The sequence below is a fragment of the Camelus dromedarius genome, chromosome 9, assembly GCF_036321535.1.
Source record: "Camelus dromedarius isolate mCamDro1 chromosome 9, mCamDro1.pat, whole genome shotgun sequence".
In the NCBI taxonomy this organism is placed as follows: domain Eukaryota; kingdom Metazoa; phylum Chordata; class Mammalia; order Artiodactyla; family Camelidae; genus Camelus; species Camelus dromedarius.
This window is the reverse complement of record NC_087444.1, coordinates 80,091,607-80,111,565: the sequence shown is the minus strand read 5'-3', so window position 1 is coordinate 80,111,565 and position 19,959 is coordinate 80,091,607. Positions and strand designations below refer to the sequence as shown.

The 19,959-nt window shown below is 50.0% G+C and overlaps 1 protein-coding gene across 3 annotated transcripts; it reads left to right on the top strand.

Moving 5' to 3' along the window:
- Positions 1-475: 475 nt before the first annotated feature.
- ZNF606 (zinc finger protein 606) lies at positions 476-19,751 on the top strand. 3 transcript variants are annotated; one of them, XM_010989241.3, is made up of 7 exons: positions 476-806; positions 1,820-1,928; positions 2,583-2,639; positions 3,134-3,222; positions 11,144-11,270; positions 11,472-11,570; positions 16,521-19,751. In XM_010989241.3, exons 2-7 carry the CDS (start codon positions 1,898-1,900, stop codon positions 18,506-18,508), a joined length of 2,391 nt encoding a protein of 796 aa, XP_010987543.3. In that variant the 5' UTR covers positions 476-806; positions 1,820-1,897; the 3' UTR covers positions 18,509-19,751. The 3 variants fall into 3 exon arrangements, with proteins under 3 accessions (XP_010987543.3, XP_064346011.1, XP_064346010.1); XM_064489941.1 differs by having other exon boundaries at positions 1,769-1,928; XM_064489940.1 differs by having other exon boundaries at positions 1,018-1,928.
- Positions 19,752-19,959: the final 208 nt, after the last annotated feature.

Genomic DNA, 19,959 nt, shown 5'->3' with positions numbered 1-19,959 from the left:
CCACGTGGCTTCATACGTGAGGGGAAGCTCAAAGTCAGGCTCCTCATCCGAAAACGGGGCATCGTAACAGCCACTTCCTTACAATCTCGCAACTGTTAAGCGACGGAGAGCGCTCGGACTCCCCCACGTTCCTCCTGCTCAGCGCGGCGACGCGAGCCGCCATCTTACGGACGGCGGGCTGATGCTCGCGAGCCGCGATCACCCAGGCGCCCCACGTCGGCCAGCGGCGGCGGGGGAGCGCGGTCCGCCGCTGGGACAGAGCCGCCCGCCCTGCCGCGGCTTCGAACACGGCGACCCGGGTCAGCGCGTCGGAGGGCGCGTTGGAGGCGGCGCAGCCCCAGCAACTTACCGTGGAGGCACTTTCGGCCCCACCGGAAGCGCGCTGCCTGGAACTACCACTCCCAGCAGCCCGCGCGGCGCGCGTCCCGGCCGACGCCGGGGGAGCGGCCGCCATTGTCCGCGGCCGAGGTGAGGCGGTCGCCCGGACGGTCTGGCTGCTGCTGCTGCTGCGTTCGCCGCTGCCGCCGGCCGGGAGGGTCGGGAGAGGCGGCGCCTACGCTCGCGGCGGGCGCGGCGCCAGGGCGGGTCCTCGGCCCGCCTTCGGTCTGGAGGCCGCGCCGGACCAGCTAGGCGGGCCCCGGTGAACCCTGCTTGTCGGGCTTTTGTGCCCCGGGCGGGAACCGCGAGCGTACGGCCGGGCCGGGCCGAGCGCTCCCCGTGAAGCGCGCGCGAGCTTGCTCAGTCGTCCTTGAAGAGCGGCGGCGCCGGCCCGCGAGGTGGGAGGCCTGTGGCTCGCAGGACGGGCGGTGAGCATCACTTCCGAGCCGGGGTGCGGAGGAAATCTGGGGCGGGAGGCCGGGAGGCTTGAGGTGAGGACGCCTCCGAGGCCTCTCCGGGAATCCACCTTTCTATTTCTCCTGCGAGCCCGTCCTCCTCTGGCCCGGAGGGAAGTCAGAAGTGGGCTGGGGATAGCCCGGGGCGCCTGCAGACGTGCCGTGACCGGAGGACTTTGTCCAGTTGCAGACAGCGGTGCAGAATACTCAGTGTTCCGCCTCGGCGTTTGGGCGCAGATCTCGGGTCTCCCGGAGCCCAGTGGGTGTCCCAGTGCTTTGTAGACGCTCCCAGGAAGTCGCGAAGCCCTGCCAGTTGGCGTTGGTACACTCAGAGGTTGCATAAAGACCTAGAACCTGGGGAATGGGAGGAGGACGGGGTCTGGGCTCCAAATTCGGCTTTCCGTTGGCCTCTGCACCAGGAGAAAGAGGCTTGGGCCTGGCAGGTCTTTCAGGTGGTTTTTTTTGGTTTTTAAGCTAAGATTTATGTGACATGAAATTAACCATATTAGCGTACAAATCAGTGGTTTTGTTGTACGTTGAGAACGTTATGCGGTCCTCACCACTATATAACTCCAGAACATTTTCATCGCCCCCTCGCAAAAAAAAAAAAAAAAAAAAATCCAACCGTGAACCTATTAAGCGGCCACTTCCCGTTCCTCTCTCCCTCTCAGCTCCAGGCAACCATTTACATACGAAGGTTGTAGGTAGATTTTACGTTAATTTTTGTTAAGTCAACAGAAAGTTACCTCTCTTGGGAACCAGAGACAAATTTCCGCTGTCTCCTCCTGGACTGTTCCCTTTTTCAGCTTATTCAAGTCACCCTTCATTTCTTTTCAGGAATTCTGTTATGTTTTGACACGTACATTCTATTTTCTTATAATGCTCCCTAGGAGTCTTTTGTTGCTTCTGTAGTTGTGTTCTCTTTATTCCCACAGGATCGTCTGTGAGAAAGAACCACTTTTGTCTTTTTCCACTTTTGTGACTAGGTGGGTATTGGAGCTGCTTTCTGTAATCACCCAGATCCACTGCTCCTGGGCAAGTGCCTGGTGGATTAATCCTGCAGGATGGCTGCCATCAACCCTTGGGCCTCCTGGGGTGAGTCTAAATCCCTGTTTCTTCTGGGCCTCCCCAGCAATGCCCTGCTGTAGCCAGGGGTCAGAGCTGAAGGGAGGTTGGGCTGAGGGCTTTTGGGGATTGGAAGGGATCTCTCTGACTTGGTACAGAATTAGAACTGAGTGAGATTTTTAAAAAATTGTCTGTTCATATAAAAGACAAGTGTAATTTTTGTGTATTTTATAGTCATTTCCTGAGACATTAGTTCTAAGAGATGTTTCTGGTGATTTGTGGGATTTTTTGGAAAACAGTCATACCTACAACTAAAAATTCTCTACTATTTTCATGTTTTTTTACTTTTATTATTGTTTATTATTTATATAGTATTGGTTTATAATTTAAGAACATATTTTTCAAAATTAGGTGATGTTAATTTTATCAGCTACTTTTCCAGCCATTTAAAGGGATCTATTCTGTCATATCAATAAATTTCCTGCAAGTGACCCACCTGTGCATTTCCACTATAAATTTAGCTTATGTTGGATTTTTTTTTTACATGTCCCTGGGCTCTGTTTATGGAATTCTGTTATGCCCATTAGTGAGACAGGTCTCCTCTTCCGTTTTGTTGCCTTCAGTCACTAGAATTGATATCACAATTCTTTCTTTTCCTTGTCCTAACCTGATCCTCTGGTGCAGGTTTCCTTACGGACCAGTCCTGGGGGATGGCAGCTGTTGACCCGTGGGCTTCCTGGGGTGAGTCCAGAACCCATATCCTCATCAGCCACGTTGGCTGCCATGTCATGGCCTCTCCCAGCAGTAACCTGCCATTACTGGGGCTCAGAGCTCAGGAGCCAGGTCTTAGGACAGGGACGGTGGTCCAGATCTGTCTCTGTGCAGAGCTGAAGCAGGAAAGGATCAGAAGATTCCATGAGGGATTTCAGAGTGGTGACATTTCCAGGACAGGATGTATGAGAATGAATGTGTGGCCATTTAGGGCCCAGGCCCAGAAAGGCTGTAAACAGACACTGCTTCTCTGAGACAGTGCCTTGGAGCAGAGGGAGATGGTCCATGGTTTCTGTGTTGAGTCACATTCTTTAACTTCTCTGGCCCCATGTCCTTCATCTGTACCATGAGGAGGTGGGTCTTTTCCCTTGCCCAAAGGGGCGGGCCAGGATCCAGAGGTAGGATTTCTGTGGGCACACTTCAGCAGGGAGAGCTGCCTCTGTGACTTCACTTTCCTCCCCCAGCTCTGTGTCCTCAGGACGCTGCCTGGCGCATGGAGGAGACCCCTGAGGAGAGGAGGAGGGCCCCCGGGTTCCCGACAGCCCAGGCCCAGGTGAGATGGGGCTTCTGCTTTTTCCTGAGGGGTTACCCTGTTCCCTAAGGTGTTCAGGGTATCCCCAGCCATCCCAGTCAACATGGTTCCTCAGTTTACCATGGCTAGGGTTTAGGTAGAGAAGGAATCAGCCAGAATTTGATTGATTCTTGAGCGTGGGTAGGGGGAATTCAGTTTTCCATGACTGGGAGCCTTACTGTCAACCAGCCTGTTCAGAGTCCTGAGCCCCAGCTGTGCTATGGGCTGTTTGGTAGGTAAGGGACACCCCCTTTGGCTAGCAGCCCCTCCTCTCCCACCTTCGCACACGTATTCAGTGCCAGATGCAGGTTGATGCAGGGATGCTGTCCATTAAGCTCTGTGCTTGCCGGGGGTGGGTACCCCCATCCCAAGGAGCTCCCAGGCCCCTCTGCAGGGTTGGTCAGTCGGCTCCTGAGGCCTCACGAGCTGCCTGGTGCTACACACGTGGTCAGGCCCCAAAGAGCCAGAGATGCTTAGGGAGGCGCTGAGCCTGGAAGTAGCGAGCACACCTGGTGCCCTGGGAGGTGGGCAGGTCTGTATGGAGGTTGTGTGCCCAAACAGCTGGGGCCCCTCTGCTGTGGAGGGGGAGGCGCCTGGGAGACGGGACACTCCTGAGCAGGGAGGTAGCTGGGACACACCAGCCTGGCGAGCAGGAAATCAGTTCCTGCGGCACCACAGGGACACACTGCATGACCAGCATCTGTGTGAAGGCTGACTGGAGTGAGATTTTAGGCCAAGGAGGCCGGGCCTGACTCAACCATGTCCTGAATGCCTGCTGCAGAGCCAGGGCACCATCCTGGTGGTAATAAAGAGCCTCAGAAGTCTCGGGAGCAGGAGACATCAGGGTCTGGAATGGGGCTGGAAAGATGCCCCTGGCAGGGGAGTGGAAAGAAGAGGGAGGTGGGAAGCAGATTCAGGCTTCAATCTGACCAGCACCCAGAAGCAAGGTGTGAGGTATGAGGGAGTCAGTCAAAGCAGGAGGACTTTGTGACTGTAAGGCCATGACGGTGGCTCCAGAGAGAAGTAGGGCAGCAGAGCTAATGGTGTTGGAGAGGTGTAGTCTCCCTCCTCCCTCCTGCCACACCCCCTGCTAGAGGCAGCCACTTAGAAAAAAACATTTTTTGTAGCAGCTTTATTAAAGTATAACTCAGATACCATAAAGTTCAACCTTTTAAAGCATATAGTTGGGTGACTTTCAGTATATTCACAGAGCTGTGCAGCCATCACCAGTATTTAATTCTAGAACATTTTCATCAAGCCAAAAAGAAGCCCCATACCCATTAGTAGTTACCCCCGTTTCCTCAGCCCCCAGCCCCCGGCAAGCACTAATCTGCTTTCTTTCTCGACATTTCATATAAAGGGAATCAGACAATACATGGCCTCTGGTGTCTGGCGACTGTCACTGTAGCAAGTTTTCAAGGCTCATCTATGTTTTATCATGTTACCATTTTTCTTCTTTCCATGGCTCAGAAGTAGCCATTTTTAACTTCTTCAGTTTCTTAGGGTTATTTCTAAATTAGGGATTTTTATCCTAATTCATCAAATTTACATAGTCTGTAATGATTCTCTGCTATGAAAGACAAAGAATAGTTTCATTACTATATTTAAGGTTTTTGTTTCTAAGTTAAAACAATGAATCATGCACATGTGAGATACTGTGATATAAAAATATTAACATCTCTGTTCAACTTTATGCCTCCTACTAAATTAAAAAATAAAAGGACCCCTCCCACAGTTTGAAAGCTGACTGGTGAAGTCCATCGTAGTAACTGCCACCACCCATGGCAGCGCTGCTGTCTCAGGGAGACAGAAAGGCCTGAACCTCAGGATGCAGGGAGGTGGCTGTCAGGCGTCAGAACCTGGGCGGCTGTGGTGTTAGCTGCTGTTACAGGGTGCAATTGGTTTTAGATTCTGTAACAGTTAATAGGGAAGCTAGACTAGGCTGAAGGATGAGCCCTGATCAGTCGCTGGGGATCAGAAGTTAGCTGTAGTGAACTGACATGAAGTTCTGAAAACCACTGTGCTGTACTCTGCTGTCAGTTTATGTGAGGGTTTCTGAGAATTACTAGCCAAGAAATGGCAAGAGAATAAAAATGGAGAATTAAAATAACATCGCCCTGCAGTGTCTGAAGAGTTGTGATTTCTAAGCACATATTCCTGGCCCCATCCCCGCACTCACTTTGGATCTCTCCCTGGAAACTCAAGAGCTGATTATGTGAATTTTGTGTTAAGTGAGGTCTTCAGGAACACAAGTGAGTGCCCCTTATCCCTCTATTGTCCCCTCCGAATTAAGCATTGAAATAAAGCATTCATCTGGTGAAAAACGTCAAATGCTGTCATCCCTTGTTACCTGAACAGTCTGATCTTAGAAACAGGTTGGATAGTGAAGTTTCAGCTAGTTGGAGCACAGGTCCCATTATGTTGATGAATGGGGGAATAATAATATCCCAGCCCATGTAAAACCCCCGCCAGCCTCCCCAAATGTGAAAACTCTCAAGGCCCTCTAACCACCAAAGATTTGTACACAGTAAACATTCACAGAGAACACCAGTAGTTGAATACTCTGCCCCTATCCTTGATTGTCTCTAGGATGAGCACGATCTAGTTATGTTTTTCTTCTCTGCAAAGTTTGCCCTAAAACCTTAATAAATAAGGAAATTGTGGAGATGCCAGAGTCCATCTGAATGTACCCAGGTTCCATGAAGGGGCAAATTGTCAGAGAATTCAGGTAATGCAGGAGCAGGCAGATGAGATCTTGTCAGCAAGCAGCCAAGACCCAGCTTGGCACCCCTGTACCCTCCGTTAAGCCCTCCTGTGTGCCAGCGGATTGCTCATAAAGTGCTTTAGAATGCCTGGGCAAATGTTCATATGTGTGTACAAAGCAGTACATCTAAAAATGTTTACAAGAATGTGGGTGAAACATCTTTGCAACTCATAGCAGATGGTATTTGGAAAGTGGGAGTTCAGGTGAGGGGGTTACAGGGGAAGTGGAAGGGCTCACTGGTACCCCAGACTGGGCCCTCAGTCCTGCCACCTTGCCCTGAGCATTAGGTCGCAGTGATACCGGCATCTCGTCTCCCAGCCCCACCTCTTGTCTCCACAGCCTGTCTTCTGCCATCTCTCCTGTTCCTCACCAGCCTCAGTTTTGCATTCTTCTCTGTATCCCTAAGGCCTCCATGATTTGTGGGCCCCAGCAGAGGGCGTGTTCCTCTGGGAGTCTTTTTTCTTGCTGTTTGGCAGTCCGTGGGCCCTTCAGTTTTTGGTGACATCTCAATTCTGGAAATCTTTCTTTTTAAAATTTTTATTTTGACAAATCCCATAATTGCAGAAAAGTACAAGAAGTGATTAAACATCCCCATCACTCCAAATGAACAGTGCTCAGTGTCTGCCACGTCTGCTTTGCTTTCCTTTTTAGTCCCCAGTAACATTCCCTCCCCACCCTCCTCAGGGTGACCCCTCAAGATGGCGCGCACAGCTGGTCCATTTTCACACAAGTAGGCAGTAAATCACGTAGGCATTGCAAGTTGAATAACCTCTTCTTTTTAGACAATGCTTTTTCTACATGGAACTTTTCTACACCTCTCTGCTCACTCGGGCAGGTTTGAGGCCCATCCATGTGAAGGTAGAGGTCAAGCACGTTTCTTTTGTCCCATCAGAGAAGTGGGCTTGGTTCGTTTCTTCTGTCCTCCCTCCCTCCACCGTTTTTCCTGTTGCAGACGGCCGGTAGGACATTCTTGGAGTTCTGTGTGCATACGTGCATGTGCCCCAGAAGCAGATTTCTGCTGAATTTCATGGGGCGTGTGTGTTTCAGTATGACTAGTGAGGCCTCGTGGCTCTGAAGAGGTAAAGCCCTTCTCAGTCTCACACTCTGGGAGGAGGTGCCTGTTTCCCCACATTTCTGCTGATACTTGACAGTATTGGGTGTTTTAATTTTTGCTTACCTCAAGACTGAAAAAGTTTTATTTTAATTTGTATTTCCTTGATTGCCAGTGAGGTTGAATACCTTTGCATGTAGTTACTGCCCATCTGTGTTTCCTTCTCTCTGTGTGCCTCCCCATCCCTAGGTTTCTGTAGACTCTGACTTCCTGTTAAAGGGGCATTTCATGCTTTCTGGCTCCTGCCTTTGGATTGTGTGTATGGGTTGTCTTCTAATCTATAGCTTGTCCTCACTTTGGTGTCTTATCAGAGAGGTGTTTTTTGGTGAGTTTTTGTCAGAAATACCTGTTTATGGCTGGTGTTTGTGTCTTTTTAAAAGAAGTCCTATATTTTTAAAAAAATTCCCTCCCGTCCTTGTCTTTTATATTTTTATGAGGTCAGCTGTTACATGGCCTCCTGACCTGATTACTGTGTCTTCTTCATATTCTGTGAATTCTTTCCTGTGTTCTGAGCCTCTCATGTCCTGTCCTGTTTTATACGGAGACTCCAATCCAGGAGTTAGAATTACAGCTCATTGAAAGTTGGATGCAACCGCTGCCTGGATTCTGTCTTGGCCGCCACGTTCGGTCTCCAGCTGAGCAGCAGGTGTCCTTGCGTGCGCAGGGGCCCTCTGGTCCATCCGTGTTTCCCAGAGAAGAGCTGTGAGGCTGTGTCTGACAGTTGTGCTTGGTGCAGCTGAGCTGATCTGGTGCCTTATCAATTTGCCTCCCTCCCTCCCTGTGTCTGTCTGTTTGCGTCTCTCTGTCTCCTGACAAGTCTCACTCTAAACTCCATGGGCCTGGGTGGGCCGAGATCACCAGGTCGGTTCTGCTTCCAGTTTTGTGAGTGCACAGCTGGCTGTCAGGCAGAGACCTCACTCTTCTCCCTGTGTTGGGCTGAAGAGGGCTCAGCTCAGGGGTGGTCACTCACCTGGGCAGCGAGACCCTCCCACACTCTTGAGTCTCAGAGGGTCCGGGGAGTTTTGCCCACAGGGTGGAATGGCTGGCAGGGAGGTGGGGCAGCTGGTAAAGCCCACCTGAGTGTGGACCTGACTGTCACTCTGCCTTCATTTTAGCTCAGAGCCCAGAGCCTCTCCTGGTCCTTCTCCTGCAACCCCTTCTAATGTGCAGCTGGGGCCTCTGCTCTGCTGCTTCGGTTGGCCGTGCTGCCACCTGCCCCCTGTCCTGCAGGAGTGTGCAGACTGCTACATGCCAGCAACCTCATCTCTTCATTGGTGCAGTGTCTTTTACTTTCTTAAAAAACTTTAGATTTTTAAACCCTACATTAGCTTCCTGTTGCTGCTATAACAGATTACCACAAACTTAATGGCTTAGAGCAGCATGAATTTATTCCCTAGTTCTGGAGCTGAGTCTGTGTTCCTTCTGGAGGCTCAGGGAGAATCTTCCTCCCTTCTTCGCTGGCTCCTAGAGGTGCCTGCATTTCCTGGCTCATGGCCCCTCCACTTTCATTGTGCATCACATTGACCTCTGCTTCCACCCTGTCATTTTCTCTGATGCAGGCCCTCCTGCCTGTCACTGGTCCAGACCCTTGTGATTACATTGAGCCCAGCGGGTCATCCAGGATCATCTCCCCATCTCAGCGTCCTTAGTGGAACCACATCTCTGCAACATGATCTCTTTTGTTAGATTAAAGTAGCAGTTACTAGGATGGTTACGTCTTTGGCAGGACCATTAGTCAGCTGACCACAGGCACCCGTATTCACCAGCCTTAGCAACTGTTACCTTTCAGCTTTCTGCCTTTTCATCTATTCTGGCACAACCTTTTTATTTTTATATAAAAAAAAAAAGTATTTTAAAGCAAACCTCAGATACTGTATCATTTTACCCATAAACAGTTCTGTGTGTATATCTGAGACATACATACCTTTTAGAAGATAAACATTGCTTTCATCACACCCAGCAAAATTAACGGCGGTTCCTTAGTGTCACCTAATACCCAGCCCACGTTCGGTTTTCCCCACTTGTCCCCAGTGTCTTTTGCAGTTGGTTCATTCAGATCAGGACCCCAGGGAGGACCACACGTTGCATGTGCTTCGTAGGCTGGAGAAAGCAGGTCGCCTGTCTCAGGGTTTCCCTGATTTTTGCCCCTGTGGCGTCATTGAATGTTCCTCCATCCCTCCGACTCCTGTTGTCTGGCAGTTGGGCTGCAGCAGATTCAGGCTTTGTATTTTGGGTGTGCGTGCTTGATGGGTGGTGCTGGGTCCTTCCTACTGTGTGATGCCAGTGGGCTCGGGATGTCTGGTTGCCCCACTGCAAGATGCTGTGACGGATTATTGGGTGCCGGTGTTGTCGGCCTGACCCCTCCATCGTAAATTCCCCTGCGGGCCGTTCACCCGTGGTTTCACAGTCATCGATGTTCATGGCCAGTGTGCACTTTCTTTTAGGGTTTGCAGAATCTCTGATGATTTCATTCCTTCTGAGATTCTTAGGTGTAGTTCTTTTGTTCCTTTTTAAGTGTGTGTGTGTGGGGGGTCCGTCGGGGTCTTGGGAGGGCTGGGAGGTGAACGTGTAGTCCGTCCCCCAGCTTGACAGCTGCCGGGGTGTGGGTTTGGAGCCGTCCGAGTAGATGGCGCCCTCCAGGGAGGTTAGGTGGCAGGAGAGGAGCCCCCGGGAGGAGCGCGGGGGCAGGAACAGGGCCCTCTCCCAGCTGGTGCACTGCTCTACCGGTTAAGTGTTACATTTAAGTAAAAAGTTTACGTTACCCCAAAACGTAGACGCAGCAGCCGTCACAGAAACGGAGGCCCGGGCCGGTCTGTGAGAGGGAACCCAAGAAATCGGCGTAAAGGAGTCCGAGGCGGGGGAGGGCTTCCCCGCGGGAGGTTGGGGCCCGCAGTTTCCAGTGGTTTTTGGAGTAAGGGACTCGCTGGAGCAGAGCCAGCGGTGTGGACGGGAGGGGGGCGGCTCCGACGCGCGGAGTCGGAGTCGGTGCTGGAAGACCCAGCACGGGGCGGCCCGGCTCAGAGATGTCGGGCTGCAGGGGCCCGGAGAGGAAGGCAGTAGGCTGGGGGGAGGGGGGCAGAGGCGAGACGGGCGGGGCGCGCTGCACGCGTGCGGTTCCGCGGGCGCTCGTCCCGTGGGTCTGCGCCGACGTGGAGGGGGCACCGAGCGCGCAGGCAGGCCAGGAGGGGCCCGAGAAAGGAGGAGGGGATGTGGGGTTTGTAGCTCACCCGCCACCCGCTCCTCGAGGGAGGGCGCGACCCCACCCCACCTCGGAAAAGCCCAGATCCCCGGGCTCACGTTGACTGCTTCACAGGACTGTAAGGGTTAGGATTCACTGCAAAAATCAGACTTCCGTTTGTTTTTCTGTGGGTATTCCCGGTTTTCCTTTTTCTAAAAGCACCAGTTTGAACTTGTAAAAACTCAAGAGTGCTTTGACAGCAACTGTAAGTGATTCTCCTTGACTTGGGCTGCTCTGCACAGGCAATCCTGTCTCACAACCCACCTCCAGTTCTCCGGCTGGAGACAATCTGGGAGTGGAAACTTCTCCGCTGTGCCCGGGAAGACAGGCTCTGAGTGTTCGGATCACCCTTCCAGGTCCGCGATCCCTGTGGAGCATATGCCACCCCCAGGTTCTCTGGTCTGTGACCAGGGCTCATTATCTGTGTCCACTCTGGTCCAGGTCTTGTCAAGTGTCTGCAGCTCCAGAGAAGCAGGGGGCTTGCCCTGGTGGGAATCCTGCCCACACTCGCCAGTGTTACCAGAATTGCACAAGGCGCTTAGGAGAGACCTGCTCATCTTAACTGTCGTCATTGTGGGCCCAGATACCTGACTCCCTAAGTGTACATCCCAGATGCAGGGTCCCCAGGGCTCCCAGTGAGACCTGAGCCAGGCCAGGAATATGGAACGCTTCCAGGGCAGACAGTTCCTCTACATCCTGTCCCCTCCCCAGGGCTATCAGTCTCATTCCACCCCCAGAAAACACGGGAAGGGGTAACTCCGGGCTGAGGAGGAACATGTGTGTCTTTTAGGAAACTGTGACCTTTAAGGACGTGGCTGTGGACTTCACCCAGGAGGAGTGGGGGCAGCTGGACCCTGTTCAGAGAACCCTGTACCGTGACGTGATGCTGGAGACCTATGGGCACCTGCTCTCTGTGGGTAAGGCGGGCGCTGCACAAGTAAACGAGGCTGCCGCCCTGCAGTACCTTCTGCTGTGTGTTTACGGCTCGCGGGGGCCTCACAAGGGCTGAGGTGGTGATGAAATCCCTAGTGCTCATAAGGCATGTCGTGAAGTCTTTCACGAGGAACAGACAGGAGGGTTACTGGCCACACAAATCCGTGCTTTTCCTCCACGTGCAGGGAATCAGATCGCCAAGCCCGAGGTCATCTCCCTGCTGGAGCAAGGAGAAGAGCCGTGGTCCATGGACCGGGTGTATCCCCCTCAACGCACCTGTCCAGGTGAGAGCAGGCCCCAGGTGGGAGTGGGGAGCCTTCCTCCAGGCCTCCTTGTTGGAGACACAGGTGAGACCATGAGGACGCCACTGCCTCGGAGACAGCCGCAGCCACTCCCGAGGAGCTGTGTCCCTCGTACTGACTGTTTTCCTGCCGTTGAGTCAGAGCAAGGTGCCCCTCTTTCTACCAGGGTAACTGTCTGTAAGGGTTCCCTCCTCACCCCTACTCTCCCGTCCACTCCAGTGCCTCTCATCCTGTCTTCTCTCCCTTTCTCCTGGGTGACTTCTCCTCATTTACCTGCTTTTTAATTTTTTATTGTTAAACTTACAGCCTATAGTCACAGACTGCTCTTTAAAAAAAAAAACCAAAAACGGTTTTTTTGTATAGATACTGTATTCACATGGTTAAAAAAGCTCAAAGCTGTATAAAATGTGTAAACTGATAAAAACCCATACTCCCTCCTCTTGCCCACATTATCTTTATCCCCCAGACACACACACACACACGTACACGTACACACACGTACACACAGGTGGCCACTTTCTTTTTACAAAAATCTTTGGGTTGTTTTATTAGTGATTGTCCTGGGAATTGTAATTAACATCCTAATTTATAACAATCTAGCTTGGATTACTATTAGTTTAATTTTGATAGTGTATAAAAACTTTGCTTCTGTGTAGCTCAGTCCTCCCCCTTTTGTGCTATTATTGTCACAGATTACATTGTACATTTGTGTCCCTTAACACAGGTTTATAATGATTGTTTTCTGTAGTTGTATATTAAATCAGATAGGAAACAAACAAAAAATGCCTTTGCGCAGTCTTGCTGTGTTACCTGTGTAGTTACCTGTATTGGTGGTCTGTATTTCAAGTTACGTCTAGTGCCCTTTTATTTCAGCTAAAGAATTTGCAGCATTTCTTGTAGGGCAGGTTTACTAGCAGCAAACCAGAGTTTTCTTTATCTGGGAATGTCTTGATCACTCCATTTTTGAGGGATAGCTTTGCCAGATATGTATTTGATGATTGACACTTTTTTCTCTCCGGCCACTGTGGTCTCTGATGAGGAGGAGGCTGGTGATCTCGGTGAGGGTCTCTGGTGTGCGATGACTTGCTTCTCCTGCTGCTTTCAGGATTCTCTCTTTGGCTCTGGGAGTTTGAGAGCGGTGTACGCAGGTGGCCGTCTAGATTGCTGGGAGCAGGGCAGAACTTCTCACAGCTCCTCTGGGCATCCCACTCCTCCACTTCTCCTTTCACTGTTTTGGTTTGTGCATTTGGTTTGCTCCGACTGTCTTCCATCATCTCAGACAGTAGCGCCTGTAAGTGTTTGACAAATACCTACTTCCTAGAGGTTTTTAGGACTGTGCAAGTTCCCAGCAAGCCTTTCGAGTGGGGTCTCCCGGGGACCCACCAAGCAGGTCAGATGGTGACTGCCCTTTGGGGCGAGGCTTTGGGGAAGCTCTAACTCGGTCTGCTCCTGCAGCACCAGAGACGCGGGCTGCTGTTTTCTAGTTGCTGCTGCTGAGCTCAGGAGTCAGAGATGGGTTTAGGGTTAGAATACCACAGAACTCAGCTGTTTTCCTTGAATAAACTCCCCTTGGGTTGCTGCAAGGCTTTGTTAATTTATAGAATTCTGAAGAAATTTATTCTGTCAGTTTTTGCCAGCTTTATGGTTGCTTTTCCAGAAGGGTGAGATTTCAGAGGTCCTTACTTTGCCATTTTCGCTGAGGTTTTGCCCAGGTTAGTTATTTTCAGTGATTTCTATTGTTTGTTTCCAGAGTCTCTTTATTCAGCTGCAGGCACATAGGTGTGCGTGGTTACTGTTCACCTTGCCAAAAGTGGGACAGAGCACATCGTTCTGCGTCATGCTGCTTTTAACTTGACGGTGTGCCATGGCCTCCTTGAGTCCTGAAGGTGGACGTCTTCCCGTCCAGTCTACCAAAATGGGCTTTTGTGGAGTCTTCCCCATTGCCCCCATTTAGATCTGAAACCTCCCACCAAGGACTCGTGAATTCCAGTAGCTTTAACTGTCCCACCATCTTGCTGGCCAGTCTCTGTAACCATCCTGGGCCCTGCAGCTCCACCGCTGCCATCGTTACACTTGTACTGCCCTGCACATCATTCGGCTGCCTCCTTGATCTCAGCAGAAACAGGAACCCCAGCTCCTCCTGAGATGTGCGTCCATTGTGCTGGCCGTCTGTGAGTCCTGCGTGCTGGACATTTGGAAGCTGCCCTGACTTCCTGCCCTTTCTTCTCTGAGGAGTAGTCTCTCTTCTGCCTTCCGAGGCTTTCTTCCTCTGAAGTGCCCACTGTGTCATTCTTCCTCCACCAACATCCCCGCCACGTGCTTCCCCATAAAATCCTAGCTCAGGTTGATGAGTGCATTGTTATTTGTTACTAGCTTCCTCAGATGTTAACTCTGGATTTATGCCCCTGGAGTCGTCCATTACGAGGGCTCTGCCAGTAAACCTACAGTGACTTGAGTTGCCTTTTAAATAACTCAGCTGAGATTTGAAGACCTTCCAGTTTTTTGTTATTTTTCTCTTTTCCTGACTAGCTCCTACAGTTCACCCAGCTGGCTTCCTGAAGGCCCCCCTCACATTTCAGTCGCATCGCCCAGGCCTTTGCTCATGCCCCGCTAGCAGGCTGCCTGTGCCGGAGCCACGCTCAGAGACTGAGCTCATGCCATTTCTCTTATATGAAACCTGCCTTGATTGTTTCTGTCGGTGCTGGTCTCCTCCGACCTCCCACGTACTTAGCGTCTGCAACCCCACAGTCTGTTCATAGCTGTTCAGATTGTTCTTTCATCACATAGATTATAAGTTACAGGTGGAGGAGACACTCTAGCTGTGAGTACTGCGTATAAAGCTGGACAGGAATTGCTTATTTGGTCACTGACTTGGTCAAGTACCATTTTTGAAAGTTTCTACTGGAAGAATTCAAAAGCTGTGTGAAAATCATTCCCTGACATCTAGGGGCTAAGCTTGGGATTGGTAATAAATGCCAGTTCTTCAGCAGAGAAGGATCCCTGTTGTAATGGATTTGGGTAGTAAAAAGGGGGCGGTGGTGTATAGAGAAGAAAGAAGACAAGGGTCTAGGTCCTGCTGGGTACTGCAGCTTTAGCCCCTGTGGTGTGCTGAACAACGACCCCCCACCAAAAATGTCCGCTTCCTGTACTTGTGCATAGGGTGCCTTATGTGGCAAAGGGGGTTTTCAGATGTGAATGAAACCCTGGGTCCTGAGATGGAGAGATTGTCTTGGATTATATGGGTGGGCTCATTGTAATCGTGAGGCCCTCACGAGAGTGAGTCAGGAGTATCAGACGCAGGTATAACTGACAGGAGCAGAGGTTGGAATGATATTCTTTGAAGATGGGAGAGGAGCGACAAGCCAAAGAATGCAGGCAGCTTCTAATGCTGGAAAAGGCATCAATGAGGATTCTCCCCTGGAGCCTACAGAAGAAAGCTACCTTGATTTTAACCCAGTAAAAAGCCATCGAGGACTTCTGACCTCCAGCCTGTAAGACAGTGAATTTGTGTGCTCATCAGGCGCTGCATGTGTGGTATGTGTCACAGCAGCTAGAGGGCACTGATTCAGACCCCTCCCACTGTTGAGGGGCCGACACTCAGCAGTGATGAGAGGTGGCTCCCACGTAATGGATTTGCCAGACCTTTCGCTGGATTCTCAGTCCCATGTAATCCTGGGAAGGGTCCTCTAAGGATAGTGGCAGAGCGGGGGCTTCCGCGAGCTGCAGCCTGACAGCCCGTGTGTGTCTGTCTCACTGCGTCCTCCCAGCCTGCAGGTGGCGCTGGTGTGGGAAGCACTGTAGCGGTGCCCTTAAAGCCTGTGGTGGCTGCCCTGGGGCAGATGAGTTCTGTGTTACTGAGGGCACCGTCTGTGGCGTGGGAAATGCTGTGACAGCTCGAAGCTTCTGTCGGTGATGCTTTCTCTTAGCCCAACCCCTCCTTTTTCTGGCAGGTGTCACAGTAGTGGAGCAGTAAGGACCTTATAGCACAGAAATGAATTAGCACACTTGAGTAACTTAAACGTTAGTTGCTGAGGGGCTGGTTGTACATCTTTCTTTTTTTCAAGCCAGTTAATTTCTTAGTTTTCACCTGAATTGTGTTGGGACCCTCCAGACCACCCCCAGGTTCAGCGATTCACTAGAGGGACTCCCTGGACTCAAACATTATACTCAAGATGATGGTTTATGACCTTTGTGAAAGGACACAAGGCAGCATCAGCCAGGGGAAGGTGCAGGGAGCAGGTCCAGAGGGGACCGGGTGCAGGCTTTCCGCAGTCCTTTCCCAGTCCCTTTGCACAGGACACACTTAGTTCCTTCAGCAAGGAGCTGTGACAGTGTGTGTGGCGTGTCATCGACTAGGGCAGCATGCCTGAGCCTTGGAGCCAGGTGTTTCCTGGGGGGTTGGCCATTTAGGCACACATGGCTGACTGTAATCACGGAGGCTGCAGAACCCTGGAAGGAAAGCAAGTGTTCATAAATGACGTTGTTTGTACAGACCGTCTAGAGAAATTGGCTCAGTGTGCTTCAAGGCCTTACGCAGGCAAAACTCTCTCATGAGTTAGAACATTCCAAGGTCTCAGTTCCTAGGAGTTGGCCCAGGGAGTCATGAAACAGGCCTTTTTAGCAATGTGCAAAGTTTGAGCAACTCAGGTGTGCAGAGTTAACTCCTTCCTGCACACCCTTATTCTGGTCCTCTTTTCCTGGGAAAATACTCCTATATGGGTTTTATTCGTATTCAGCGCACACTGTAGTCTGGTAACCACTTTGATTCACTTTTTACTCACTATTACAATCTTTCTCTGGGTTGCAAGTCTATTTGGAAACAAGTTCCCACTTGCCTTCTCAGTAAAATGGACAATAAATCTTACCTTTTCCATTTTGCTCTTAGAGGTTCTTTCTCTGTGCTCTCATGAGTTTTTTTTCTGTTTATTTCAGAGTGGATGAGAAATCTTGAAAGCAAAGCATTGATCCCAACACAGAGCATTTTTGAGGAGGAACGGTCCCATAGCCTGAAGCTGGAGAGACACATATGGGATGACCCCTGGCTCTCCAGGTTAGAAGTTCTGGGATGTAAGGACCAGTTAGGAATGTGTCACATGAACCGGAGTACAGCTGTGAGGCAGACGGTCTTCATGCAGAAGCAAGTGCTGTCTCAGAGAAGCTCTGAGTTCTGTGAACTTGGGGCTGGGTGTAGCCAGAGCTTAAACATTGTTCCATCTCAGAAAGTTTCTCAAGTAGAACATTTCTATAAGCCTGATACAAATGCTGGAAGTTGGAGATGTAACTCAGCCATAATGTTCACAGATAAGATTACCTGTGAAAACAGTGAGTGTGACGGAGCCTTCTGCCAGTCCGTGCAGCCTGCTCACCCTGCAGGGCTGCACGCTGGAGACAGCCATCTCACGTGTACGGATGCCGTTAAATCTTTGAATCATATACTGCATTTTGGTGACCATGTGGGAATGCATACAGGAGAAAAGCTCTATGAATATAAGGAATGCCATCAAATCTTCAACCAGGGCCCATCATTCAGTGAACATCCAAGACTTCATATTGGAGGAAACCAGTATGATTACAAAGAATATGAGAATATCTTTTACTTCTCATCCTTTATGGAACACCAGAAAATCGGTACTGTTGAGAGAGCATGTAAGTACAACGAATGGGAGAAAGTCTTTGGGTACGATGCGTTCCTTACACAGCACACGGGCACTTACACTGCAGAGCAACCCTACGAATATAATGAGTGTGGGACGTCTTTCATCTGGAGCTCCTACCTTATCCAACATAAGAAAACTCATACTGGAGAGAAACCCTACGAATGTGATAAATGTGGAAAAGTTTTTCGGAATCGTTCGGCCCTTACTAAACATGAACGGACTCACACTGGAATAAAACCCTACGAATGTAATAAATGTGGAAAAGCCTTCAGCTGGAATTCTCATCTTATTGTACACAAGAGAATTCATACGGGGGAGAAACCTTACGTGTGTAACGAGTGCGGAAAGTCTTTTAACTGGAACTCCCATCTCCTCGGGCACCAGAGGACTCACACTGGAGAGAAGCCGTTCGAGTGTACCGAGTGTGGGAAGTCTTTCAGCTGGAGCTCGCATCTCATTGCCCATATGCGAATGCATACCGGAGAGAAGCCCTTTAAATGTGACGAGTGTGAAAAAGCTTTTAGGGATTACTCAGCCCTCAGTAAACACGAGAGAACTCACTCTGGAGCAAAACCATACAAGTGTACCGAGTGTGGGAAATCCTTCAGCTGGAGCTCCCACCTTATTGCCCACCAGAGAACTCACACGGGAGAGAAGCCCTATAACTGTCAGGAATGCGGCAAAGCCTTTAGAGAGCGTTCAGCCCTCACTAAACATGAAATAATTCATTCTGGAATTAAGCCCTATGAATGTAATAAATGCGGCAAATCCTGCAGCCAGATGGCTCACCTCGTTAGACATCAGAGGACTCACACTGGAGAAAAGCCCTATGAGTGCAACAAATGTGGAAAGTCCTTCAGCCAGAGCTGTCACCTTGTCGCGCATCGGAGAATCCACACTGGCGAGAAGCCCTACAAATGCACCCAGTGTGAACGGTCCTTTAACTGTAGTTCTCATCTCATTGCGCACCGGAGAACTCATACTGGAGAGAAGCCATACAGGTGCAACGAGTGTGGGAAAGCATTTAACGAGAGCTCTTCCCTTATCGTGCACCTGAGGAACCACACTGGAGAAAAGCCCTACAAGTGCAACCACTGCGAGAAAGCCTTCTGTAAGAACTCCTCGCTCATCATTCACCAGAGAATGCACAGCGGAGAGAAGCGCTTCATCTGCAGCGACTGCGGGAAGGCCTTCAGCGGCCACTCAGCCCTGCTGCAGCACCAGAGGAACCACAGTGAAGAGAAGCTCTGTGCGTTGAATTGATGCGAGATGCTCCTTTTACTGTACATGTGATAACACATTCGGAAGCCCTCTAAGCCTAATCAAGAGGGGCGTTTTCAGTAAGACTTGACCCCTCACTAATCAGTAGAAGTTTCCTTTGTAGAAGAAACCTGTGAATGAAAAGAACAGGCAGTGGCCTTCCACCAGGCCTTATTCTTACTTAAAAGCAAACAGTTGCAGAGAACAAGTCCCCAGACTCCCCTCATGACTTGCGGAGGTCCTGCCTGAGGAGCACGGACGTAGGGAGTGAGACGCCGGCTAGTGAGAGATCTCTGCCCCTTGTGGGTCAGAGTGTGCTGTTAAGGGAGGAACTTTCTCCTAGGGAGCGTTTCAACTAGAAATGCACTGTTTTGTGTCAGGCTGCGGTATTGGATGGAAGCATCACAATAACGTTTTGTCATTATGGAAACAGATTTTCCTCTGAAAAGGGGTAGGTTCTGGGTGCCCTTTAGCGAATAGAATATGGAAAACTAAATCTGAATTTAAGAAAAAATAATATTGAATGGGATGTTTACTGATGATCAAGATTAACCTTAGAAAAGCTTAGTGGATGAGATTACTAATGATGGAAATGTCATTGCCCAGAAGGATGAAACTGATGCTGTTGAAACAGGAGGTGGTGCTTCGTAGCTCACTGTGTCAGTGTCCTCGGTTTGTGACTCACTCCTTCGTTGCTGGACAGGTAGTTTGTCATTTGTTCCAGGCAATCACTGTGAGTTATGATTATGGACGCTGCATCAGTATCCGTGACACGAAGGAATAAAAAGGACACAAAATTGTTTATAAATATCTACTATAACATCCAAAAAGTGTATATGGAAAAGGGCTGGAAAGACCCATGGATAAATTAACCCAGTTAATTTAAGATTTTTTTAAAGTTTTACAAACACAGCACTTACCATGTGCTAGGCTTTGTTTTAAATGCTCTTCAAATATTAACTTGTTTGGTCCCCTTAGTTCTCTGAGATAGGTACTGTCACTATCCCAGCTTTGCAAATGGAGCAACCGAGGCAGAGATGATGAGAAACCTAGCTAGGGACACCCAGTAAGGAGTGGAGCTGAGATCGTTTGGCTCCAGAGCTCATGTTTTAACCACTATGTTATGCTGCCTCTGCAGTGATTTTTTTTTCCCCTAATGTTTTTTTAAAAAAAAAAAAATTTGTTCAGTGTTTCTATAGTAGATATTTGATAATAAAAATCAAATTCCTAAACAATGTGAAATAAAGGTACCTGGCTCTCTGTCCTGCTGGATTTCTGCTAAAGACGAGAGCTGAGCTCCTTTTGGAAAATGAAGTCTGGATTGGACGTTCGGAATCACTGCATTTCTGAGACCTGGGTCTCACCACCTACACCCTGAGGATTACAGCAGAGCCAGGGCTGGAGGACTCACCAAAGGTTTGGGCAAGTCAGAGGAGTGCCCCTCGTGAAGCAGA

Bases quoted from the DNA above. Each gene is read 5' to 3' on its own strand.
- ZNF606 (XM_010989241.3), top strand. From the start codon at position 1,898: ATGGCTGCCATCAACCCTTGGGCCTCCTGGG. The intron at 2,640-3,133 runs GTGAGTCCAGAA...TTCCTCCCCCAG, and splicing joins TGACCCGTGGGCTTCCTGGG to CTCTGTGTCCTCAGGACGCT. The intron at 11,271-11,471 runs GTAAGGCGGGCG...CTCCACGTGCAG, and splicing joins TGGGCACCTGCTCTCTGTGG to GGAATCAGATCGCCAAGCCC.